Raw genomic sequence first — 27,728 nt, 5'->3', positions numbered from 1 at the left:
TGAATGAACCACAACTATTTGCAACAATATGGATGAATCTCACAAACACAATGTAAGTCAAAAATGCTAGATACAAAAGCATACTGTATGATTGCTATGGTTTGAATGTCACCTCCAAAACTCACAGTTAAAATTTAGTTGCCATTGTGATGGTATTAAGAGGTGGAACCTTTAAGAGGTGATTAGGTCATGAGGACTTTGCCCTCATGAATAGATTAATGCCATTATCACAGGAGTGGCTTAATTATCATGGGTGTTTGGCCCCTTGTCCTATCTCATGCACTCTTGCCCTCTCTCACCATGTGATGCCTTCCACCATGGGATGATGTAGTGTAAAGGCCCTCACTGGATGCTGGCCCCATGTTCTTGTATAATACTTTACAGCCTCCAGAAATGGAATAGCCTAATAACCTATTCTTTACAAATTACATAGTCTGTGTGTGGTATTCTGTTATAGCAGCAGAAAACGAACTACCACAATGATAATAAAAAACAGGCCAAACTAATCTATGGTATTCAAATTTCAGGATAGTGGTTGCCTTTGGGGAAGAAGAAAAAGGCTATGATTCAAAGGAGCAATAGGATTACTGGGATACTGGTGATGCTCCATTTCTTGACCTGGGTGATAGTTTCACAGATAAGTTCACTTTGTACATTTATATTTTGTGTTCTTGTCTGTGTTTATTTTAAGAAGTTCCCAAACTGAATTCTCGTTCTTCATCTCCTCTGTGAATCTACAATCTACTTCTTCCTTGGTATTCTCCCTCTCAGTACATGACAGATCCTTCCTTCACATTGCTCAAGCCGTTAAGGGCTCAAAACCCTTAAAGCCATTCTGGCTTCTTTGTCTCACCTTTATGTCTAAACTGTCAGCAAACTGTGTCTGCTGTACATTCAAAATACAGCCTACTACTTCCTATCATTTATCAATACCTTTGTCTTAGCCCTTATCTGGACTACTGTAATAGCATTCCAGCTACGCTCCCTGCTAGTACCCTTAACTCTATAATTTCTTTCCTACACTGTAGCGAGTGACCCTTTTAAAACAATTCAAATCATGTTCCTCCCCTGTTCAACAACCTCCAATGACTTACCATCTTATTCTGAATAAAATGCCAAATCCTTACCCTGGCCAAGAAGGTCTGCGGGAACTGTCTCCCAGCTGTTTCTCTGACCTCATCTCACTCACTCACTGCACTCCAGCCGGTGTTCCTAAAACTGCCAAAGATGCTCCTATCGCAGGACCTTTGTGGCTGTTAATCCCTCTGCCTGGAATGTTCCCCCCAGATATCTACCTAGTTTATTCCTTTACTTCCTCCAGGTGTGTGCTCCAATGACAACCTATTAGGAAGGCATTTCCCAACTATCCCATCTACAATAGCCCCATCACAACCCATGGGGGGTGGGGGGGAGGACGGGACGGGAAGGTCTTGCCCAAGCCCTTCACCCTGCTTTATTCTCTACAATGCTTATCATCACTTGGCACTTTATACACTTGTTTATAATACAATGCGAGCTCTGTAAGAGCAAACAGGTTTATTTCTGAACCCCTACTGTTACAACAAATCCATGTACCTCATAAGCATTGGCTGTAGTTGATTTTTAATGAAGACTTAAATGTTTAAGGATGAGTAGCTGGGTTATGTGATATGTTCCCCCTTTCCTGCTTCATTCACCCAGTTATTTGGCAAAAACTAGTCAGGTGGTCCAATATCTATAATCTGCTGGCAATTGCCAATCTAGGATCTAGAGGAAAATGCTTGGTTTTTATATGCTCAATATTGAACACTGAACCATCTAAAAATTACACATGAAAGCATTAGAATTTTTGTTAATAGACAATTCCTTTTCTCATAAAGAGTTGGCTGGCTTCATTGGTAATTTCTGAGATCTCTTTATTTCTGGGCAGTTTGTTAGTAGATGTTAAACCTGTAAGGTAAATTGAATCCCTCTGCTATTTTGTGGAAGAATTATAACTTCAAGGAAAAAGTTCTAACTTCTTTCAATTCTCCCTTCTAGATTTTAATTTTATTACACTCTCTCAGTATGATAAATATTAAGGAACTAACGTTAGTGCCATACTAGGTGTTTATGGCATACATGACATGTAAATTACAGAATCAAGAAAAAAAAAGACTATGAAATAGTTTTAAATCACTTTCTCTCTCTGTACCTTAGAGCAAGGAGAGAAAAAGTATGTGACTAAGGCACGTCTAAGGTGATAAAGTACAAAACCTTAGTTCACCTAAATTTATAGTTAGATAGACATGGCTGAGCAAAAGCAGCAATCGTGAATCCCCCTGCTTTGGGAAATAGCAATGTGGTCAGAACAGTAGTAGAGATGGTTTTGAGACACTCAAAAAGGAGATACAGAAAACTCAGATCATGTTAACTTCTGGAGCCTTACTGCCTATCTCTTCTCCAGGCCTGTATTATCCGGGAGTAGTTAGTACATTTCCAAAGTATGAGAAGATGAAGGACAAGCAAGCAGAGAGAGGCATGAATAATCACTTTTAAGAAAATGAATTGAGTTAGGTGATGACCGCATATTCTTGGTGCCCTAGGTTTGATCTGACATCTATGAAGAGATAAAATGAATGGGACAAAGTGGGATCTTTCAGAGTTAATGACAAATTTCCATGTAAATTCTAGTTTTTCACATGCAAATCAGTGGCACAAGTGTTCCCATTACAGACTCCGGTGTTTTCCATTTTGGGACCTCCTTTGACACAGGACTCCTCACCTGGATATAGAAACTTCATTTCCTTTAACTATGGGGGTGGCTCAGATACCAAGCAAAGCTTATCCTAAAACTTGGTATCCATTCTTAACAGTTTCCACCTCTATGCAATGAGTTAACTATAATTCCTACATAACGAAAGCCTTGAGAAATTAAAAAATTATCAAATGACATTCCTTTATAGATGTTTCAGGACAACACAAAAAGGTCCTGAGTTTTTTTTTGTTTGTTTGTTTTAAGACAAGGTCTCACTCTGTCGCCCAGGCTAGAATGCAGTGGTGTCATCATAGCTCACTGCAACCTCAAACTCCTGGGCTCAAGCAATCCTCCTGTCACAGCCTCCCGAGTAGCTGAACTATAGGCGCATGCTGCCACACCTGGCTAATTTTTCTATTTTTTATAGAGATGGGGTCTCATTCTTGCTCAGGCTGGGTCCTGAGATTTAAATGGCTACATTTTCGTTTCCTGAATTCTGTTTTTTACTGCCTGGCATCTTCAGTTAAGAAGGTGACAAAATTTCTATGCAGGTCACTGGCGTTTATAAAAGCAAACAGGACTGCATTGATTTTTTTTCATTTGTAGGAATCTGCAGCACCCCCTTGTCCAAACTTGTTTATGGGAAGAATCTAAAACGAGTAAGAATAAATTTCTATGATGCCTTCTGTTCTCAGAGCTCAAAATTAGGCTGAGAAATTATCAACTGTTCTTAAAAGCGCTAACCTGATAACTAGAATATATCTGGAGAAAATATACAAGACCCAGCACTTTACAGCTAAACCCATATTTGTTTTTAGCTGAAATGTTATCATGACCAGGGCCACCACAAATGGCCACATAGGCTGTGGATTGCATCTCTCCAGGGGTGTTGTTTGCACTGTCATCTGCTTCCAATGTGAGGTGGCCAAGGACAAGTGAAATGACCATTACTTTACACTGCCATTTAATTTGTGTACTTTGGTGAAGAAGGAAATTAACCCTATCTCCCAGAGCTTGTGAAAATCCAACTTACAAAACAGGATGACAGTCAAAATTACATTATGTATACTGAATAGCTAATCTGTGAAGCTTCTAGAAGCAGCCACAAGATGAAACTAACTAAATGAGTGCGTACTGAAATATAAGCCAATTTTTCTTTCTAAGGTACACATGGAGTTGGAAAAAAAAATATATGGATGCCTAGAGCCTTGGCAATAAAATTTTGTAGAGTTCTTCAGGTGTTATGGACTGAATATGTCCTCTCAAAATTCCTATGTTAAAAGCCTAATCCCCAATGTGATGGTATTAGGAAGCTGGGCCTTTGGGGGGTGCTTAGGTCATGAAAGTAGAACCTTCACAAATGGGATTAGTGCCCTTATAAAAAGATATGAGAGCTTGCTCTCTCTGTGTTGTTCACTATATAAAGACACAACAAGACAACAGCTGTCTGTAACCAGGAAGTGGGCCCTCACCCAACATTGGATCTGCCGGCACCTTGATCTTGGATTTCCCAGCCTCCAGAACTGTGAAAAACAAATTTCGGTTGTTTAGGCCACCTAGTCTGTGGTAATTTATTATAACAGCATAAGTTGACTAAGACACCAGGTGATTCCAATATATAGTCAAGGTTAAATAACACTGGTTTAAGCTGTAGAAGCAGACCTCCGTACTTGTGATAAACTCCTAGAATATTAAAAACATACTAGAAGGGGAAATAATAAGTTTTAATACTCCTACTGGGTTAGGCCATTATATGCAAGTGAAGTTTTAATTTGAGGGTACTGTATAATTCTTTTTATTAGGAACCAGTTACCTAAACAACTTAAGTGTGTTAGAACAAGAGCATAATAGAACCCCAGTATAGTTACTGAAGCACAAATTCCTTCTATTGGCAAAACATGCATAAACATACACATTCTAGATGCAACACAGCAAAATGCTGATGTATAGTAAACCTATTCAAGAATATATTGTAAGTATACAAAACTTATTATAAAATTCCAAACTACCTTTTAAATCATCTACTCCAAATCTTTCATTCCACAGAGGAAACTAAAGCTTAAAACAGTTGAGTTTTCCAATGTCACAAAGTTGCTTAATAACATAATTGGATTAATTCAGCCCAATGTAGTTTCCATTCCATAGCATGATAGTACATGATACTGAAAAGTTAAAGTATTTTAAGCAGTTTCTAAATCCACTCTGATTCTTCAGTACTTAACAAAAGGACAAACTAAATATATCCCCTAAATTTATGATGTTCCTAGAATGGTCATATGCCAGGATGCAGTCTCTGATGTTTGTTAAGAGCAGAACGGTATCTGAAGGCTTTTCCACAGTCATTACATCCAAAAGGCTTCTCTCCTGAATGAATTCTCTGATGCTGGATAAGGTATGTGCTCTGGCTGAAAGTCTTTCTGCATTCATTACAGTTATATGGTTTCTCTCCAGTATGAGTATTCTGATGTTCAGTCAGATGAGTGCTCCGGCTAAAGGCTTTGTCACATTCATTGCACTTATAGGGCTTCTCTCCAGTGTGAATTCGCTGATGCTGAGTCAGATGGGAGCTCTGGCTAAAAGTCTTATCACATTTATTACACTGGTAGGGTTTTTCTTCTGTGTGAGTTTTCTGATGTTGAGCAAGAGATGAACAATGTCGAAAGGCTTTACCACACTCAGCACACTCATAAGGCTTTGCTCCTGTATGAATTCTCTTATGTTGCGTAAGGTGTATGTTCTGGTTGAATGCTCTCCCACATTCATTACACTTGTAAGGTCTTTCTCCAGTATGAATTTTCCTGTGCTGAATAAGGGATGAGCCATAACTGAAGGTTTTCCCACATTCATGACACTGGTAGGGTTTCTCTCCAGTATGAATTCTTTCATGCTTAGCAAGAGATGAACTCCGAATAAAGGCTTTTCCACATTCCTTGCATTCATAGGCTTTCTCTTGAGTATGAGTTTTCTGATGTTGATTAAGGTTTGAGAGATAACTGAAAGCCTTTCCACATTCATTGCATTCAAAGGGCTTTTCTCTGGTGTGAATTCTCCGATGCTGAGTAAGGGATGAGCAGTAACTGAAGGCCTTTCCACATTCATTGCATTTGTAAGGTTTTTCTCCAGTATGAATTTTCAGATGTTGAGCAAGGGATGACCAATAACTAAAAGACTTTCCACATTCTGCACAATCATAGGGTTTCTCCCCAGTATGTGTTTTTTGGTGCTGAGTGAGGTTTGAGTGCTGGCTGAAAGCTTTCCCACATTCATTGCATTCATACGGTTTTTCACCAGTATGAATCATATGATGACGGATAAATGTTGAGGGCCCATTGAATGCCTTCCCACATTCATTACATTTGTAGGTTTTCTCTCCAGTATGAATTTTTTGATGTTGAGTAAGGTGTGTGCTCCTGGTGAAGGTTTTGTCACATTCATCACATTTAAAAGGTTTTTCTCCTGTATGAATTTTCTGATGTTCCATAAAGTGGCCTCTCTGGCTAAAGGCTTTTCCACACTCATTACAAGTATATGGCTTCTCACCAGTATGAATTCTCTGATGCTGAACAAGATGGGTCCTCTGGCTAAAGGCTTTCCCACATTCGTCACATTTATAGGGTTTTTCTCCAGTGTGAATTCTTTGATGTTGAGTAAGAGATGGACCCTCAATGAAGCCTTTTCCACACTGATCACATTTATATGGTTTATCTCCAGTATGAATTCTTTGATGGTTTATAAGGTTTTCACTCCGGCTGAAGGCTTTTTCACATTCATTACATTTGTAGGGTTTTTCTCCAGTATGTGTTCTTTGATGCCGAATAAGAGCCGAACAATAACTAAAAGCTTTCCCACATTCATTGCACTTACAAGATTTCTCTTTTTTAATTGGGTTTGAATTCTGTTTGACACTTGTTTTAGTAGAAGTCTTTTCTGGAGATATTTCTTGTTGGGTTACGAGGCTTGAATTCACATTGATGTTTTTCCCAAATTCATTATTTACAGGGCCTCTCTCCCAAGGGGATATTGTATTTTGAGTTATTTTTATTTCCCTTGGAAGTGTCTGTTGGTTTGCCTGCTGCCTCTCTAGATTGCCTTCAGATTCCCAGGTTTCTAAGAAATTAGAACTCCAAGAATCATCCCTTTTGTGTTTTTCTACTAGTACCTCTGGAGATGGCTCTTCATCAGAAATGTCAGGTTCTGGGGCTGACACACTATTTTTGGCTCTTATCTCCCAGTCTGAAAGAAAAAGAAAATGTCAGTATTTTTTGAATAGAAAAAAGCAAAACTGCCATTGTAGGAATGATCCAATTAAACTAAAAATAAAGCCCTCCAGAAATTCTGATGGTTTTCAAATATATAACTGTATTATATGGGAAGAAAGTTGGAAGGAGCTAAGGAGAATGATAAATAAAATATAAAAGTGGCACAAGAATGTCTAATTCAATTTCTTAGATAATCGCTAAGAACCAGTAAGAGAACTCCATTTAAGATGATAGTTAATTTAAAAGGTGACCATAGAGATGGCTAAGAGTAGACAGAGATGTACTGAATCTGAAGGAGGCAGTCTGAACTGGGGTTTTTTGCTAATGAACAACAAAATAAAAATCCAAGAATCTTTACCCTGGAACACTGACAGAATGGTCATGTTATTGCTAGAAATGGGAGAGTTGTAAATAGCAGAGGAAATAATTTAAGTGGGGAAAGATAGCAAGTTCAAGTCTAGGTAATTTAAGAATTAGGAAAAGTAATGGAGGACTGGACTGTAATAGTGTTTGTGAAAGTGGAAGATGCCAAAAGTAGCAGAAAAACCAAGATGTTCAAATGTAGGATAGAAAGTATCAGCTCAAAAGAGGAAGCAAAAAAATAGCTAAAACCATATATGTATAGGAGAAAGAGCAGAAGTAGGGGGAAGATCCTTGAGAGTATTTAGGGTAATAGGATGAATAAAATATACTAATGAAAGAAAGCAGTTTATTAGCAAATATACAAAATAAAAGAATAAACAAAAAGACAGGAAAATACACAATCAGGAAGTAGAGTGCTGCCCAAGATACGACGACTAGAAGCAGGGTAGTCACTGCTGGCAGTACCCTTGAAAACCAAAGGCTGTGTTTAACACAACACTTCTTCAGTTCTACTGGTAACAAGAGGTTACAGCAGACCCCAGAGAATCCTGAGTCTTTCCCATGCTGTGAGCCCAGTCACTACCACTATGACTATCAAACAGTGAGGCAGCACCCAGAGCTGCCTACCATCCCCTCCACACCTGGCACCATGGGTAAGGGTGCAGTGTCCATCAGTGTAGGCAGCCTCATAGCAGCAGAATTTCTCTAGCAGGGACAAGATCAACCAACACAGGCTTTGGCAATGGCTAATTCTTTAAGAAATGAATGTATTTTCATCAATAGAAATGACCCCAAGGAAGTTATGTTTGTACAGCAGGTGGCCATAAAGAAAACCTCCTGCAAGTAGTTTGCAGTGAAGGATGTGGAGACCATGGAGTCTGATGCTGTTAAAGGAGAAAAGGGCATGTAAGTAGCATATCTCCAAACCTGGCTGGAATTTCAGTTGAAGGCAACATGAGGCAGATCATGACCAATGTTATCTACATTGTATCTCTTCAACTCAATAACCAACAAACTTACCAGAATATCTGGGGTGGGCAAAGACTGAAGGACTAGAGAAAGTTCCAAAAGACCAGATTGAACAATACCATCCCTACTGCAGAAAGCAATGCCCACTTTACTATATACAAACTCTATCGGCATTGACCACAATATTCCGACAGCTGTGCATGAAGAAGTTATCCAGGGTGCTGAGAACCAGGGTATAAAAGAACAAGGTATACAAGTGAGACAGAATACACACCTGGGTTATAGATCACAATTCTGCAGGGGCCAGGTCACCAAGATAGCCCCAAGAAGATAGCAATAAAGAGGATGAGAAAAATGATGGAGACTAGGCCCAGGGCCAGTGGCCACCTCAGTGTAGGTACTGCCACAATTTCAATTACCTATAGAGATATCTACAAAACTTTATGTCATTTTTATAGAGATAAAAGCACTCAACTCACCAGCTAAGAATACATCTGTTCCAGATGCTAAAGAAAACAGAACTGAGTGCTGATTTACCAAGACTACCATCATCAAGTCAAATTCTAGCAATAAAAAGTAAACAAAAGTATGGTGCTCAATACCTCACGTGTTTGCCTTCTGTACACTGACCAGATAACTGGAGCTAACTACATTATTATCTATGCAACATGGGGAGTTTTATTTTTACCTAAATAAATCTCTTTTTGGTAAAGACTGAAGTGTTTTTTGAAAATCCTGGGTTTTTCAATAAACATTTAAGTGTTTTAAAACTGTTTTCCATCTGATCAAGTTGGGATTTTTTTTAAACTTCATTTTTAATTTGTAATAAAATTTGACAACTTGCTTTTCCCAAAAGTTAACTAACTGTAAGCACCACTTAATAAAGCTCATATTTTTTAATTAAGTTTTCTAAATTATGAAACCATCTTTTAGGAGAAAGATTTTAAAGATATGATATGAAAAAAGGGATTCATGGTTGGAGAAAGACAGAAGAGAGGGAGCGAGAGAGAAAGAGAGGGAGAGAAGAGAGAGAAAGAAGAGAAATGTTACATTCTATGCAACCCAGCTGGACATTCATAATGCCTGATTGCCTATTAAGAAAATCTCTGAGTGGTACTACAGTCAGAGATTTGCTAAAATTTTAGCTAATCCAGCATTTCCCAAATTTGAACGTAGTACACATTTTTCCCCACCTATTCCCCACTAACTCTGGGGATGTATCCCTTATTTAGAATGACTAGGTTTGTACATTTTTCCAGGGTCAGATCTTTGAAAAGGTTACTTTGTACAGTTTGGAAACTGATTATTTAGAAGAAAGTTATTCATATCTTCAAAGATAGTATGATAAAGTGATAGAATCAGAACTATACATGAGATTAAGAAAGAATTAGGTGATAAAGAAATGAAGGCTGCGGGTATGGAGCTCTGTTTCATTGAGTTTGGCTGGGAAAGAAAAGAGAGAGATAGGATGGGATGGTAGCAAGAAAGATTCACAGTGTTGAGTAAATGTATTTGGAAATATAGGCTATCTATTTTGTCTGAAGGTACTAGGGATGGAGCCCATCAATCCAAAATAGAAAATTGTAAGAACTGAAAAGTGAGGTGATAATTATGAGATCAGGGTCCCAAAGGAAGTGGAAAGAGATGGAATCTAGAGTACAGGTCAAGAGGTTGATTTTAGATAAAGGTAGGAAGGACACCTCCTCTAAAAGAAGTATAAAAATAGAATACAGATTGAGACAGTTAGTGACATGATAAAGATTAAGAAAGTCCAGAACAGATGGCTTCCCATTTCTTCATAAGAGATACTTTAAAGAGAAGTGAGTACATCTATACTTCAGACACAAAATTCTCTCTTATCAGGCTGGCAGTTAGAATTAATGATACTCATCTGCTGGCATCTTTTACTTACCTGCAAAGGTACCTACTGGAATGCCTGGTTCTATGACCCATGGCTCTGTTCCTTGCTCTAAATGGGAAATCACATCAGGTTTGGAAACTTGGAGTCCTGCTCGTGGGGAGAAAAAAAAAAAAAAAGAAACCTGCCTCCAGTAAGAGAAAAGTACCATATCAGAATTCAATCTCACCATTTTGTCTTTAGGAAAAATGACATGTAGGATAAATCTGATGGGAGTGGATAGCATACCAAGCTTCAGAGTTACAAATTCCCAGACATGGTAAGGGTGTAATCTGGGAACTAATCTTGGTTGAGGAAAATTATTAGTCTGTCCCTCTGCTTGTTAGGAGAGTAGAAACTTTTTCAAAAACTTCCAAAATTGGTCCCTGTTGGTCCCTAAACTTAAGGCAAAACTCACCTAAGCACAAGACGAACCCTCTTCCTCCATATCCCCTGATATTAACTCAGCAAAGTCATCCTTACCTATAGAGACCAGGTGTGTATAATTTTCCAATGTCACATCCCTAAACAAATCTCTCTGGACAGGATCCAGCTGTTTCCATTCTTCCTGGGTAAAGTCTACTATGACATCCTTGAAGGTCACTGATTCCTGAAATACCAAACATATTTCTGGTTAGCCATAAAGCATTTACCTAGAAAAGGGGTAAAGTTAGCAATACTGACAGAAGAAAGATCATCTATCTCAAAGTGATCTTGACATTTCCTCCTTTGTAAAATAAATATAAAAACAGCATCTGACCCACAGTGTTAGTATAAGAATTAGATAAGAAATGTTCCATGTGAAATGCTTAATTTAGGGTCTGGCATATAAATGCTGAGTCAGTATGGCTACTGTTGTGTTCATCATTGTCATCATGATCATCCTTTCTGTGCTTTAAGTTAATAGAATAACTATTATTATCAATATTTTTTACGACCTACAATGTGCAAGAATAGCAAAAGATTTTTTCAAAAAAATGGGTGACTTGCCCTGCTACATTTCAAAATATAGCAAAAGATAAAGTAATTAAAACAGAGTGGCCTAATACAAAATAAAACAAAATGAAATAAAATAGAGAGTCCAGAAACAGACTCATTTTATAAGAGTTGAAAGAGATTAAGCAGCTTTCAAATTAGTTAAATTAAAAGTCAGTTCAAAGTCAAATTAGTTAAGATGGATTAGTCACTAAATTGTGTTTTAACAAACGACTAAAAAAAAATTCAGGTGAATTCTTTTCATAACAATATACAAAAAAATTTCTACTGGCTAAAAGATTAAATTTCAAAAAAAAAAACTAAAACAAAAAGGTAGAATAAAAACCAGGAAAATAGTTATATAAGCTTGAAATGTGTAAGGCAAAAATTATAAGACAAAGAGAGACTGACAAATATAATTACCACATAACAATGTAAAACTTCTATAAGATACCAAAAACAAAAGGCAATTTAACTAAAAAGCTTCTGCACAGCAATGGAAACAATCAACAAAGTAAACAAATAACTCGTAGAGGAAGGGAAAATATCTGCAAACTATCATTCAACAAGGGACTAACATCCAAAATATAAAAGGAATTAAAACAGCAACAGCAAAAAAAATCCCATTAAAAAGCGGGAAAAGGATCTGAATAGACATTTCTCAAAAGAAGACATACAATAGGCCTACAAGTATATGGAAAAATGCTCAACATCGCTAATCATCAGAGAAATGCAAATCAAAACCATAATGAGATATCATCTCAACCCAGTTAGAATGGCTAATTATCAAAAAGACAAAAAAGTAACAAATGCTGGTAAGGATACACTGTTGGTGGGAATGTAAATTAGTACAGCCATTGTGGAAAACAGTATGGCATTTTCTTAAAAAACTAAATATAGAACTATCACATGATCCAGCAATCCTGCTACTGGGTATTTATCCAAAGGAAAGGAAATCAGTGTATCAAAGAGATACCTGCACCCCCATGTTTATTGCAGCTCTATTCATAATAGCTAAGATAACCTAAGTGTCTACCAATAGATGAATGGATAAAGAAAATGTGGTGCATATATATACACACACATTCACGCACAATGGAATATCATTCAGGCATTAAAAAAAAAAGAGAATGAAATCTTGTCATTCGCAGCAACATTCACAAGCCTGGAGGACTTTATGTTAAATAAAATGAGGCAAGCACAGAAAGATAAATATTGCATGTTCTCACTCATATGTAGGAGCTAAAAAAAATTAAGCTCATAGAAGTAGAGAGTAGAATCGTGTTTATTATAGGCTGGGAAGGGTAGGGAGGAGGGAAGGATAGGGAGAGGTTGGTTAATGGATACAAAATTACAGGTATATGGGAGGTCCAAGTTACAGGTATGAGTTCTAGTGTACTGTAGCACTGTAGGGAGAATATGGTTAGTTAATAATAATTTAGCACATTATTTCCCAAAAGCTAGAGAGAGGATTTTGAATGTTCACAAGACAAAGAAATAATAAATGTTCAAGGTAATGGATATGCCAATTATCCTGATTTGATCATTACACATTGTATACAAGTATCAACTATTACTCTGTACTCCATAGATAAGTACAATTATTACATGTTAACTAAAAATAAAAGAAAGATGAACTCACAATAACAACAACAAAAAGGCCAACAACCCAAACAGGCAAGTCACCCAAGAAACTGTTAATAAACCATGAAAAGATGCTCCACTCCACTAAAAATAGTTAAACAATAAGATAGCAGATTGGGTGACACTGCTAATGTGCTCACATACTATGGTGCGAACAGAATCCAAATGCAATCTATCTGGGGGGCAATCTGACAAGATCTATCAACTTTAAATGCATATACCATTCAGTCCAGTCTTACTGCATCTAGGAATTTACTCTTCAGAAACACCTCAGGGTACAAAGACATATGAACAAATTACATTGCAACATCGTTTGTGTGAAGGGGAAAAAAATCAAACTACATGTCTATTAGTAGGACAGTGGTTAAAGAATATGTGGTATATATCCATACCAAAACACTTTATGTAGACATTTTCAAAATGAGCTACCTCTACATGTACTGATTAGAAAATATGTGTATATACATTAAAAATAGAATAATGGTATGATCCCATTTTTATTTTTATGGATAAAGGGAAGTGTATATGTAAATGCATAGAAAAAAATCTGAAAAAATACCCAACTAAATACTATTGGTGGGACCCCATGGGTAATGGGACCTGGAGAAATGCAGGGGAACTGCCTACTTTTTTTTTTTTTTTTACTAAGTATTTAAAACTGAGTGTACATAAACTTTGTTTTAAAATAGATAAATATATTAAATCATTGGAACTTCTGCTTCTAACCACAACAAGGCAACTTGACTTGCTTCCCCACTGCAAGCAATAAAACTAAACAATATAATTGCAACAAGTCTTTTCATATTTTGAACAGTAGGCAGGACAGAAGTGAGATACCTGGGAGAAAGGAAATACTAACATAAGCCCCCAAATCCCCTCAACTTTTTGCCTGAGGCACTGCCCAGACTGCAGAGTATGGAGATAGAACTCTAGCAAAGCAGTGGTCTTACTGAGCTGAGGAGGCAAAGGTAGCAGTTCAGAAATACCGAGGCAGGGAATTTGTAGGCTAGATACTAGAGAGGAGGGAGCTGCACAGAGGAAGAGCTCCAAAAATCTGGTGTAAACACAATCTCCATCAGCTGTATGAAGTTACCAACATGACATAGCTGAATACAGAGTTGAGAAGAGATGTGCACGATCAGCTCCCACAAACAGTTCCAGCATACTTTGGGAGCAGGGCAAGTCTAGCCTGTGAGGAAAGAGTTTAAGCAGGAGGTCTGCTGGCTCAATCCTTCTTAAATTCCAGGGACCTACGGATCTATGGTTCTGACCCTTGAACAAGCTCTGAAAACTAAACCTTGGAATGTTTACATAGTCACTGATTAATGATATGATTCTGTGTGCCTGGAGCACTGGGCAGGATGTACCAGGCTGTCAGCACTGTTTAAACACATAAATTTATGATGTGTACCAGGTGCCTAGTGTGGGGTCTATACCACAGCTGGTCACACTGCAGGATATCACAGCCAATGTGATCAGCAATCCTTAAGAACTCTGGACTCTAAGATTCAAGCAGGCTTCCTTGGGTAGACATTTCTCATGTCTCTGTGGATCACAAAGAGAAAGTGCATCTGCACAACCATCACAAAGGGAGGACTTGGAAGCCTGCATCTGATTTCTCCGGACTCTGCTTATGAATATCCTTTTCTTTATGAACTTCTTTTGTATGCTTTGCTGTAATATTCTTTAGCCATAAGTTATGCTACCAAGTCATGGGAGTCATTCCAGTGAATCACCAAACTGAAGGCAAGTCATGGGTCACTGAAACACAGCCCTAGAGTGAGCTACACTAGATCAGTGCTAACAAAGCCTACACTTCAAAAAACAAAAGATCAAGCTGTGTCTAAGATGGAATTAACAAGAATTAGATTTACTCTTCTGCATGAAATAACCAAAAATTTCCAGGCAAAATGAAACAATTTCTAACACACTGAACCTCATATAATGAAAAACAGTGATCCTTGAGAATCAGGAAACAAATGAGGTGAGCCCTACAACTGCTTCAGTTTACTGCCTTGAGGGTTTCCAAGCCATGGTGCAGGGAGGGGGAAACCAGGAGGAGCCCAACAGATTCCCTGAACTTGAAGAAATAGAACTGAGAGTTTGAGGCAATCAAAGTGACTAGAGTTCACAGGACAAAGTACTGGAGAGGAGAGAACTACACAAAGACAGAAGCAAGGAGATCTGCAGAGGTTCCTTCTTGAGTATTCAGCAAAGAACCAGTCAGTTCATGGGTGTGATGAGATTATATGAGTCAGGTAAAGAATCATCCAAAAAGTCTCAAGGGACCAGTAGCAGCACTCAAAAAGGGCTAGAAATAGTCTATTCCCATCAGCCAAACTGGAAAACTTCATAATTCATCAAGCACTGGGTAAAATACTCAGAATACTCCTGCCCCAGTAGTGGGGAATAAATGTCCTTAGACTAAATGCTGTTCTGGGCCCACCTAACAAATTTTAAAAGGCCTGAAAGGAACATGCTGTTTCCAGTAACTTAACAGCATCCCAGAATAAGGCTCAAGAATATTTTATAGGAATATAAAGATACGCAGAACCCAGTAAGGTAAAATTCAGTATGTGGCTTCCAATCAAAGAATATCCGGCATGCAGAGAAGCAGGAAAATATAACCCATAATAATGAGAAAAATCAATCAATTGAAACGAACCCAGAACTGACACAGATGCTAGAATTAACAGACAAGACTATTAAAAGTTATGACTCTATTCCATATGTTCAAAAAGTTAAGTAGAGATGTGGAAATTAAAAAAAAAAAAAAAACCTAAATGGAACTTCTGGAGCTGAAAATGAGAATGTTCTGAGAGAGAAAATACATCGGATAGTATTAACACCAGATTAGGTATTGAGAAGACTAGATTAGTAATTTCAAAGATAGAGAAATAGGGTCAGGCATGGTGGCTCACACTTGTCATTCCAGCACTTTGGGAAGCCAAGTTGGGAGAATCACTTGAGGCCAAGAGTTTGAGACAAGTCTGAGCAACATAGCAAGACCCCATCTCTACAAAAAAATTTAAAAATTAGCCCAGCATGGTGATGTGCACCTGCAGTCCCAGCTACTTGGGAGGCTGAGGTGAAAGGATTGCTTGAACCCAGGAGTTCGAGGCTACAGTGAGCTATGATCAGGCCACTCCACTCTGGGTGACAGAGTGAGACCCTGTCTCTTAGGGGAAAAAAAAAAAAAAAAAGAGGGAAATAGGAACTATCCAAAGTGAAACAAAAAAAATAATTTGAAAAAAGAAAACTAAGGAGTTATAGGAGAACTTCAAGTGGACCACTATATGTGCAATTGCATGTAGTCCCTGGGCAGGGAGTCAGAGGGTGGGGAGGAGAAAAGAGGAAAGGGAGTCAGAAAAAGTATTTGAAGAAATAGTAACTGATTATTTTCCAAATATGATGAAAATTAAAACCACAGATCCTAGAAATTCTATAAAGTATAAGCACAAGAAACACAAAGTGCAAACACCAAGATAAATCATAATCAAATAGCTCAAACTCAGTGATAAAGAAAATCTTACAAGCAGAGAAAAAGAGACATGTAAATATATAAGAACAAAGATAAAAATGACAGTGGTATTTTTGTTAGAAACAATGCAACCATGAAGACAATGCAGCAATATCAAATACTAAAAGGAAGAAATCTACAAACTAGAATTCAAAAACAAAGGCAAAATAAAGACATTAGAATTAGACATAAAAACCTGAAAGAATTCTTTACCAGTAGACCTACACTACCAGAAATGTTAAAGGAAGTTCTTCAACCAGAAGAAAAATGACACTAGATGAAAATATGGATCTATACCAACTTTCTCAACTTTGGCACTATTGATATTTTGGACCAGATAATTCTTTTAAATAATTGTGGGGGGAGGAGGCTGTCCTATGTAGTAAGGCATCCACGGGCCTTAACCCACTAGATACCAGTAGCACTCCCCACAAATTAAGACAATCAAAAGAGTTCCCTAACATTAACAAATGTCTCCTGGGGGGCAAAATCACCCCCAACTGTAAACCACTGATTTACACAAAGGAATGAAGATCACCAAAAATGATAATTACATAGGTAAACATATACATTGTTTCCTTGTTATTAAATCTCTTTCAAAGATAATTGGCTGCCTAAATGAAAATAACAAAGTATTGTGGGATTTATAACATATGTATAAGTAAAATATATGGCAATAATAGCACAAAAAGTATTTTATGGATGGCAGAAATGGAAGCACACTATTGTACTTATACTATTTATGAAGCAGATATTACTTGAACATAAATGGTGATAAATTAATTATGTAAACCTAAAGCAACAACTAAAATAGCAAAGAGTTATGGCAATAAGCCAATGAAGGAGATAAAATGGAATCGTAATAATATTCAATCCTAAAGAAGACTAGAGGGGGAAAAAAAAAAACAAAGGCAGTACAAATAATAAACAAACAGCAAGATTACAGACTTAAGCTAAACCACATTAACAGTCCCATTAAATTTAACACATTAAGTGTAAAATCATATTAAATATAAGTGGTGTAAACATCCCAATTAAAAGGCAGATTTCCAGATTGGACTGAAGAAAAGCAAAACCCAACTACATGGTGCCTGTAAATAATTCACTGTAAGTATAAAGATACAAATAAATTAAACGCAAAAGGATGGAAAAAGATATACCATGCTGACACTAATCAAACATTAAAGTAAACTTCAAGGCAAGTGATATTACCAGTACTAAAAAAGTCATTCCTCAATGACAAAGGGGTCGACTAATTAAGAGGACATAATCCTAAATGTATATGCACCTAATAACAGAGTTTCAAAATAAATGAAGCAAAAACAGAATAGCAAGTAGAAATAGACAAAACCACAATAGCCTAAGATATCAATACCATTTTCACAACTGATAAAACAAGTAGATGGAAAATCACTAAGGATATAAAAGACTTGAACAACACTATCAATCAACTTGACTTAACTGATATCTGTGGTAAACAGAACAATGGCCCTCCCAAAGATGTCCATGTCCTAATCCTTAAAGCCTGTAAATATGTTACCTAAAATAGCAAAAGAGACTTTGCAAAGGTGACCAAGTTAAGGGACCTTGCAAAGGGGAAATTATTCTAAATTACATGGGTGGGCCCAATGTAATCACAAAGGTCCTAGGACCTCCTAGGGTCCTAGCAGAGAGGCAAGAGAATCAGAGAAGAAAATGTGAAAATAGAAGACAAGTCAGAGAGAAAGTTGAAGATGTCATAGTGCTGGCTTTGAAGACAGGAGGGGACACAATCCAAGGAACATACCAGCCTCTAGAAGCTGGAAAAGGCAAGGTAACAGATTCTCCCCTACAGCCTTCAGAGGAATGCAGCCCTGGCAACCCATTTTGGACTTTTGAGCTCTAAAACCATAAGACAGTAAATTTGTGTTATTTTAAGCCAACTAAGCTTATGGTGATTAATTACAGCAGCAATAGGAAACTAATACATTTGTAGGACACTCTAGCCAACAATAGCAAAATATACATTTTTTTCCAAGTGCTCATTTATTATTTACTGAGATGGAGTATATTCTGGGAAAAAAAAGTCTCAATAAATTTGAAAGGATTTAAGTTATACATAGTATCTTCTCTGATTATAGTTTCTTCTCTGATTATATAGTTCATTCTCTTGATTGTGGTGATAGTTTCATGAGTGTATACACATGTCAAAATGTAACAAATCATATACTTTAAATATGTGCAGTTTATTGTCACAATATATCCCTCAATAAAAAAGCAATACCAAAAGTACTTGGGACTATTTCTTTAGTAAGAAGATTCAGTTGTAGGACAAGAAGTAAGCAGAAGGGAAAGTCTAAGAAGGAGACTGATTAAAGGAGGGCTTGAGGTTGATTATGGCGGATGAAGCAATATCTTTTCAATCTAAGTTCTCAATCAGTTATCATTTTTTTCCCAAAACATTATCAGGTCACTTTTTCTTCATTAAAAACCATTAATGGTTTACAAATGACCTACAAAATAATGCCTTCAACCTCTCATCCAGACATTTAAGGATTTTCATATTCTAAGCTTATTCAACCATTTGTTTACCACTTGTCAAAATAAACTATCTCCTCCAAATTTTTCTGAATCTTGTGTAACACCTGCAAATTCTTACTTGTGAACTTCTGCTTATAATCTTCTCCATACCTATAATACAGCCCCCGACCTTACTTGTTCAAATATCCAAATGTCACCTATCCTTTGAGAGGTAACACAAATGCCCCATCCATGAAATTCTCCTAACCCCTTTAGATCGCATACATTTTTCTGTTCTCTGATTTCTATAGTACTCATTTCACCTTTCTTATGTTGGCCTGTTTTGTTTTTTAGCAGTCATTTTGTTCTACTCAATTTAAGGATCAAGTTTTGTACTTCTTTTGTTCTCCCATCCCTGGAGCATAGCAAGATACTAAACAACAGATTAAGTGGGGAATATATCAGTTAAAGCTGGAGAGGCAGAGCTACAAATGAGGTCACTGGGCAAATGAGAGCCCAGAATGAATTGCCAACACTGGTTTTTGGACAAAAATATCCCACTGCAAAAGAATATACAATCTCATTGTAATGAATAAAATGGCATTTCAGGAAATTCCAACTTACCTGAAAACTGGATGATGGGAATAGAGTATGTCCCCCTTGGAGAAGGGCAGAGTCTGAAGAGGACAGATCTAGGGGAAGAAGAAGAAGAAGCCATAATGAATTCTCTCCAATTTAGCTACTCCCTGCAAACCATAAAGCCCATTTACTTTTCTATTTGAAACTAACAGAAACTATGCCATTTCCTTTACATTTCAGAATCAGAAAAAAAGATACGAGAGAACTCCTAACTGGGGCCCTGTTTGAGATTTGCTTTAAGATTCAGTTTTGTCCATAGATACTTAGTCATATGGATCATACAACTCAATCTACATTCCTCATTGAGTCAAAATATTTCTGCTGCCTTTTCTTTGTTACAGATAAAATATGAAGAAATAATCAGATTACTTTCCAAAAGTCTTCATATGTCCTCTGAAAACTTTGCTATTAATGCAAATTAAATATCACAGTGACATGCACTGTTTATACTATCCACCTACCAGAATGTTTTAAATTAAACAGACATAGTCAATACTAACTACCGGCAAGAATATAAAGCAACTGGAACTTTTGCACATTGCTGTGAGGGGTGGGTAAATTTTTCAACCCTTAGAAAAGTATACACTAAGTTAAACATAAGTATCTAAGTTAAACATATGTCTACCTTGATTTAGCAATTCCACTCCTGTGCATACACCCATAGAATTGCTTATGTCTATCAAAAGACCTGTATAAGAATGTTCATTGCAAGTTTATTCGTAATATCACTAAACTGAAAACAACCCAAATGTGTTTCAACAGGAGAAGATATAAACAAACTGTGGTATATTCATACAAGGGAATATTATTCCAAAATATAAGAGCTACTAACATAACTAACAACATGGATACATCTCATAAATATAATATTGAGCAAAATAAGCCAGACACAAAAAAATATGTATAGTATATGACTACATATACATTAAGGTCAAAAGCAGATTAAACTGATCTATAGTGATGGAAGTTAGAATAGTAGTTACCTCTGAAGGGATTACTGACTGGGCAGATGCACAAGAGAGACTTGTGGGGCATTAGAAACATTACATATCTTGGTTACACTAGTATGCACATACATAAAAGTTCATCAAGATGTACATTTTATGCTTAATATGTGTACACTTTACTGTAACGTATTCCTCAGTAAACAAAATGAAAACAAACTTTGCTCTTGGGGAGGTCTATTCAGAGTACTGATTGATAGGAAAGCCTGATTCTCAGAACAGCTCCTCCGATAATTTTTCATGTATAATTATGCAAGTCCCTTGTTTTCTCTAGGCTTCAATTTCCTCATCTTTAAAAATGTGGAAACAATTATCTAACAAATATACCTTTCAAAATGCTGTTAAGGAGGAGACAGTGGTAGGGAAAACTAAACTAGGTGTACCATTTCCACAAAGAAGTAGGCAAGAATTTTCTCCCTTTTGAAGTTGAATGTATGCAGTAAGAACAGTGAAGGATGATATCTCTGGAGATAAAATCTGAATCACAGACATGAGGTATGAAATAGAATAACAATACTGTAAGAGATATTTGGGAAAAACTAAGAAAAAACAATCACAACAGGTAAGGGTCAGGAAGGATATTTATGACCACAGACACAAATGCTTCAGATAGGGGCAATAAACCAAGTGAATTTACACCTGGGGAAAAAAAAAGGGATATACAGTCTTTTAGGTATTACCAAGGCTTGTTGGGATGGAAGTCATAATTGGAATAAGACCCTCAAACGATAGAACTTTTTTTAACAAACTAAGAAGAAACTAAATATAAGGACGTTGGGGAACAGCAGAATAAAAAGAAAAGCTAAACAATCAAATGCACAAGACCCACATCATTTCAGGGGATCCAGACTGCACCATTACGGTGCAAGGACAGTCTCTTTCAGATACCCACCATTAGGGTGGGTCAGCGGCATCTGATTTTAGGCCCAAGATTGAAATTCCAGAGAAATCCCACTGGCCTACTGTGGGTTTCATGATCAAGCCTTGGTTAAAAGGCTGGGTAAAATTTACTGTAAATGACCTGATAAAAGAAATAGACTAAGGGATAGATTATTGTATACAATGCAATAATCCTGAATGTGAAACCTGATGGAAACTGTAGATAAATCAAAAAGGAGAGAAAAAACAAAAGCAGCACCATGCTGACAGCAGCATGGCATCGACAGCTTAGGCAAGTGGGGATGATGAATATCAAGAAAACCTAGATGGTTTCAATTGTCTGGATAAGTAGATAAGTTTCATTTTGTAAAAAATGTGTTAATCAAGAAATTCTTGATTTATCTTAATGGTGTCATGCCTCGGAAAGTAGAGGAAGCAATAAAGGGAATTATTATCCTTAACTCAATTTTGGCCAGTATGGAAAAACTTTTGTAACAGAAATCTTAAGAAAAAAATGAAGATGTCATCTTGGAGTTTTTAACACTGAAAGAAATTGTTGTACACGGACAGATAGGTATCTAAGACTTTAGGAAAATAAGATCAAGAGAAATACTACCTGAAATCTTATCTGAAGGCAAGATGCTTTTGAATCCCAGTAACAGAAACCAAGAGAACCAACAACAGTTACAGAAACAAACTGTGTGCCTGGCACATAGTAAATGCTTAGTAAGTGTTACAAATAGTATGATTACAAGGGATAGAAGGTCAGGAAAGTTAATCCTAGCTACACTGTTGTGAAAAATCTCCCAGAAAAAAAGAAAAAACAAAGACTTTTAATGAAACCATTTTGGCTGATTTAATTCTTAGGAACTTAGAATTTAAAGGAACATCACAAAAAGACATTAAGGGCAAAAAAATTGACAAAAGTATAGCTCAAACCTACATGAATAATATGAATAATGCTAAGACTTCTTATGATACTATTTTTTACAGATGCAAGAAAAAGGACTGACTACATGATAATAAGCTAAACCAAACCTGACTGCATAGCCATATCTAAAGAATGTAAAGACGATGACAATGCAGAGGGAAGTCTATAGTGACATGTCACATGGCTTTGTCCTTACCTTGACCTGTTTGATTACATGTAGGAAGAAACAGAAGGAATACTCATCAAATCTGCTAGTGACATAAAGTTGGAAATGACAATTAAAACACTGAAGAAGTAAATTAGGATTCATAATTATTGTGACAGGCTGGAACACTTGTCCAAAAAATTGAGCAATCATAAATATGAAGTCCTGAAATTAAGGATAATAACAATTCCATTACATAAAAATGCCAATAACTAGTTCTCTGCAGTTTATGTAAGAAAGATCTAGGATTTACAATATAATATTGTTGGTTTCTTTTAAAAGCAAATACAATCTGATGCCAAATAGCAGAAGTATAATCCCAATCAAATGAAGTAGTACACCATACTTTCAGGTATTCTTCAAAGGACATCCAAAGAACTATGTTTAGTATTAGGCACTGCATTTCAAGAACAATGCTGACAAGCAGGAGAGTTTTTGGAGAAGAGGTCGAGATATACCATGTGGACCCATCAAAGGAACTGAGGCCATATTGCTTATAAAATAATTTATAAGGAGGAGTTTTAACAGCTGAATTCACATATCTTAAGGGCAGCAATGTAAAAGAAGAACTTTTGCTTTGGAGCACTAAGAACTAAGATCAACACAAAAGTTACAGGGACAGGCACTTCTAATATAAGAAACTAAAAAAAAGAAAGCCAACAAGGGAATAGTCTGCACTCCAAATGGCAAGTTTAATGCCACAATTGTTCTGGCATAGTCTTGACAGACGGCCATCTGCCAAGTATATTTCAAAACTGATTCTTGAATTGAAGGGATGATTACCAAGATTTTTTTTCTGACTACAAGATTATCATTCTAATGTTTAATAAACAGAAGTCATATGAGAATCACAGATATTCTAAATCGTTGTTCCTTTTCATTCCTCAATATGGACGCCAGGAAAAATTAACTCTTCCCCCAAGTTTCTCCCTAAAAGGTAAACATGAGTATCTCCCTGAAATATAATTAGGTTTCTTTACTTACCCCTAAACATACTGTTCCTTCCACCTCTCCTGCCAGCTCTGACACCCAGTATTTGATCCTCCAGTCATGACTGTTCTCTAGCCTCCATTACCCCCGTTCTCCCCTGAATTTTCCCCATTACCTTCCATCTCAGGAGCTCATCTCGTTCCTCCGGAACTTGGACGCCAGGGTTCGCCAAGCAGCCTTCCTCCAGCTCGAGCCTCTGTATGACACTCAGATGTCCAGCTTCTCTTGCAGGAAGTCTGAGCTCTTACACACGTTGAGGTTGTCTACCCTAAAAGACACAGGATGGAGTCAGCAGCATACGTCACAAAATCACACCTCATAGTCTTGCAGAGTGGCCAAGAGGTCTTACACAAGAGAAGTACCCCAAGAGAGCACTAGAGGCATATACTCCGATGAACAAAAAGAGTGGCGACTGAGTACGCAGGTTCAGGCTCAGATCCAAAAAACCCTTGGTGCCCATCCTACAAGCTGGCCAGGGGCGCCCACAGTCCCAGCCCGTTTCTTCTGGGCACAGTTGCGACTCACACCCCTGGGGTCTGATACAGGAAGACACACCTGTTGCGAGAGTAAAAGCTGGAAGGTGGACCAGCAGGGCGGGGCCCAGCACACGACTTCCCTTTAGGCCGGAACAAAAGAACAAAGCCCTCCAATGGATCAGGGCGGGACCGCCCCACACAGAAGGAGGCGAGGTGCGCCCCCTTCCAGGACTCCCCAGCTTTCTCCCGCAGAGGCCGCTACCCGCGAAACCAGAAGGGTGACGTCACGCGCCTGGAGGGCTGGTAGTTGCCATGGTGATACCTGGGCTCCCCTCCCCCTAGCGCGATCCACACACTCGGCTCCCGGGTCCAAAGCGCTGTGACAGTCACCAGACTTAACGAAGAGAGCCACAGCAGCTGGACTTCCAAAGCACCTCTTTCCACGCCTACAGCCGGCTTCAATGGTCACTTCCGGCCGTGCGGAGAAGGCCCCGCCCCGCACGCCAGCTGCGCTGACCCGCGCCCAGCGGGCACACAGGACTACGCTTCCCAGAATGCTCCGCGACGATATTTCGGAACTTCATTTCCCAGAAGCTGCAGCAAACGTGGGCGTTCGCGCTGCGCTGCGCCCGGCGTTCTACCAGGCAGTGATTTGCCCCTGATTGTTTCCAGTATGTGTGTGTGCAGAGCAACTACTCCCAAACTTGCCTGACTGGACTGATTGTAAGAAAGACACATTTACACGCATAGAATTTTGAACCGCAAACAAGTGCTTCACGATGCTTTACTACATGTCCGGTATTCTATTTTGTGTTCTATTCCTTTGTTTTAAAAAATATTGGTAGTTATCCATTAAAATTGCTTTCATGACTCTCAGTTGTGTGGCGACCCGCATTTTAAGAAATGCTTAAGGAAACCTAGAGGTGGTGTTCCTGTGTTTTACCCCTTAGTATTTCATTTTATGTGCCTATGTCAGTCACTACATAGCTGCAAGTGGAGCCCAAAGCCAGTCTGTCGGTGTGTCTTTGGCTGGGAAGAGTCCAATAAGTTGGTAGATTTTTATATTTTTAAAGATGTGGGCCGGGCGCGGTGGCTCACGCCTGTAATCCTAGCACTCTGGGAGGCCAAGGTGGGCGGATCGTTTGAGCTCAGGAGTTCAAGACCAGCCTGAGCAAGAGCGAGACCCCATCTCTACTAAAAATAGAAAGAAATTATATGGACAGCTAAAAAATATATATATATAGAAAAAATTAGCCGGGCATAGTGGCGCATGCCTGTAGTCCCAGCTACTCAGGAGGCTGAGACAGTAGGATCGCTTGAGCTCAGGAGTTTGAGGTTGCTGTGAGCTAGGCTGACGCCATGGCACTCACTCTAGCCTGGGCAACAGAGTGAGACTCTGTCTCAAAAAAAAAAAATAAATAAAATAAAATAAAATAAAGATGTGACCCTTGCACTTTACTGTGCTTCAGTGCGTCTCCAACGTTTGGATAGAATGGCCAAGGTCAAGTCTCTCAGCCTGTTGGCTGACAAAACACTAAACCTGAAAATCCTAACACTGAATATGCGGAAAATAAACTTACAGTCAAGGTAAAGGGAACAATATTTAGAAGTCTCTAAAAGCAGATTTCAGAAAAGGTCTGTAGGAATTAGAAAAGAATTTCAGGAAACAATCTGGTATTCTCAGCAGAATACGAGAAGACATGGCATGAATGGAACAGAAAAGCTGTGAGAGAACAGGCTTGTAATAAAAAGACATTAGATATAAAGGGATGAGAACATATAGCAAGCATACTTAAAATGCAGCAACGTAAAGTCATATTGGAGAAAAACTGAATTGATGCTGCGGGAAAATGGATCACTTATGTACAGAATATTCTTTTAAAGCTTCTCCATGATTCAAAAGAAAAAGATGAGTGAAACAGAATAAGAGAAAATGATATGAAGGACAGAGGATAGAAAGCCAACATGTGGATAATTGGCAATCATAAAGGAGAGACCAGATAAAAACCAGCTATCGTTTAACATTTCCTATGTGCCAGGCATCATTCTAAGTGTTTTACATCTATTAACTTATTTAATTCTTAAAACAATCTAATGAAGTGACTTCTTTATTATTATTTCTACTTTACGACAAAGGAAACTGAGGCACAGGTAGGTTGAGTAACTTGCTAACGGTCACATAGCCAGTAAATGGGGAAGCTGGGACTTGAATTTTAGTAATATGGTCCCAAGCACTCCCTCCTAATCTCTAACACTAGAGTCCTTAGTAAAAAAAATACAAAAATTTCCTGAGATTAGGAAAAAATACATCTGTATATTAAAATACTTCATAATGTTCCAGGGAGAGAATAAGAGAGAGTGGGAGAGAGACCTAGGCATCTGCTGGCAAAGAAAATTTAAACCACAAGGGGGAAAAATTCCTACAAACAACGAAGAAAAAAAATAGTTATAAAGGATCAAAAGTCAGTATGCCTTTATCTTCCTTTAACTACACTAGAAGCTAAGAAATAATGGAATAATAACTGAAGAATTTAAGGGGAAATATCTGTAACTCAAGAATTTTAGATCAGCCAAGTTATCTTCAATACATAAAGTCTCAAATTTTAGTACTGAAAAAGTTTTAGATAATACCACTTAAAATTCCTTTATTTGGCAGATGCAACTGTTTGTGGTAATTTGTTATGGCAGGCGTAGGAAGTTAACACAGATTTTGATACTGAGGAGAGGGATGCTACCATAACAAATACCTAAAAATGTGGAAGTGATTTTGGAATTTGGTTAATTGGTAGAAGCTGGAAGAATTTTGATGCACATGAATTTTAGAAGTCTAGAGTGTCTTGAAAAGATGGTTGATAGAAATGTGGACTTTAAAGGCAATTCTGGTGAGGAATGGAAGTGATAGAAGTAAGGAACATGGTAGAGAAAGCTTCTCTCAGCTTGGAGAATGCGTGTATTGTCATAAATAGAACATTGGTGTAAAAAACATGAATGTTTAAGAGAATGAAAAGACAAGCCACAGACTGGTAGAAAATATTTGCAAAACATGTATCTGATAAAGAACTGATATCCAAAATATAAAAAGAGCTCTTAAAACTCAACAGTAAGAAAACAAGCAAACCAATTAAAAAATAGGCTAAAACTCTTTACAGACACTTCGCTAAAGAAGATATGTAGATGGCAAATAAGCATATGAAATGATGCTCTACATCATAGATAATCAGGGAAATGCAAATTGAAACAACAATAACATACCGTTACATACCTACCAAAATCTAGAAGCCCAAAAACAAGTACTGGGAAGGTATGTGTAGCAACATGAATTCTTATTTCATTGCTGGTGAGAATGCAAAATGGTACAGCCACTTTGGAGGGCAGCTTGGTAATTTCTTACAAAGTTAAACATACTCTTACCATAGGACCTAGCAACTGTGCTCCTTGGTATTTACACAAATGAAAACTTATGTTCATATAAAACCTGCACAAGAATGTTTAAAGCAACTTTATAATTGCCAAAACTTGTAAGAGTGAACCCTAATGTAAGCTATGGTCTTTAGTTAGTAATAATTTATGAATATCAGCATATCAATTGTAACAAATGTAGCACATTAATACAAGATTATAATATGGAAAACTGGGGGAGGAGGGAAGAGAAAGGGAGTATAGTAGAACTCTCTACTTTCCACTGAATTTTTCTATAAACTTAAGACTGTCCAAAAAAATAAAGTTCATTAATTAAAAAATATATGAAAGTTAAAGGTGCTT

General features: G+C 37.6%; 2 protein-coding genes across 3 annotated transcripts in view; both read right to left on the bottom strand.

The window, feature by feature from the left end:
* Positions 1 to 27,728, bottom strand: part of LOC138399089 (histone H2B type 1-K) — a 389,419-nt gene that overhangs the window by 145,559 nt on the left and 216,132 nt on the right. The gene's annotated exons all lie outside the window — the stretch shown is intronic.
* Positions 4,430 to 24,416, bottom strand: ZNF184 (zinc finger protein 184). Of its 2 annotated transcripts, none has more exons than XM_069493558.1 (6): positions 24,046 to 24,416; positions 23,606 to 23,758; positions 19,467 to 19,534; positions 10,688 to 10,814; positions 10,220 to 10,315; positions 4,430 to 6,949 (listed from the first exon to the last, which is right to left on the bottom strand). In XM_069493558.1, exons 2-6 carry the CDS (start codon positions 23,610 to 23,612, stop codon positions 4,989 to 4,991), a joined length of 2,259 nt encoding a protein of 752 aa, XP_069349659.1. In that variant the 5' UTR covers positions 23,613 to 23,758; positions 24,046 to 24,416; the 3' UTR covers positions 4,430 to 4,988. The 2 variants fall into 2 exon arrangements, with proteins under 2 accessions (XP_069349659.1, XP_069349661.1); XM_069493560.1 differs by having other exon boundaries at positions 24,289 to 24,416.

This window comes from Eulemur rufifrons, chromosome 18, assembly GCF_041146395.1.
Source record: "Eulemur rufifrons isolate Redbay chromosome 18, OSU_ERuf_1, whole genome shotgun sequence".
NCBI lineage: Eukaryota > Metazoa > Chordata > Mammalia > Primates > Lemuridae > Eulemur > Eulemur rufifrons.
The sequence above is the reverse complement of the archived record's forward strand: the minus strand, read 5'-3'. Positions and strand labels throughout refer to the sequence as shown.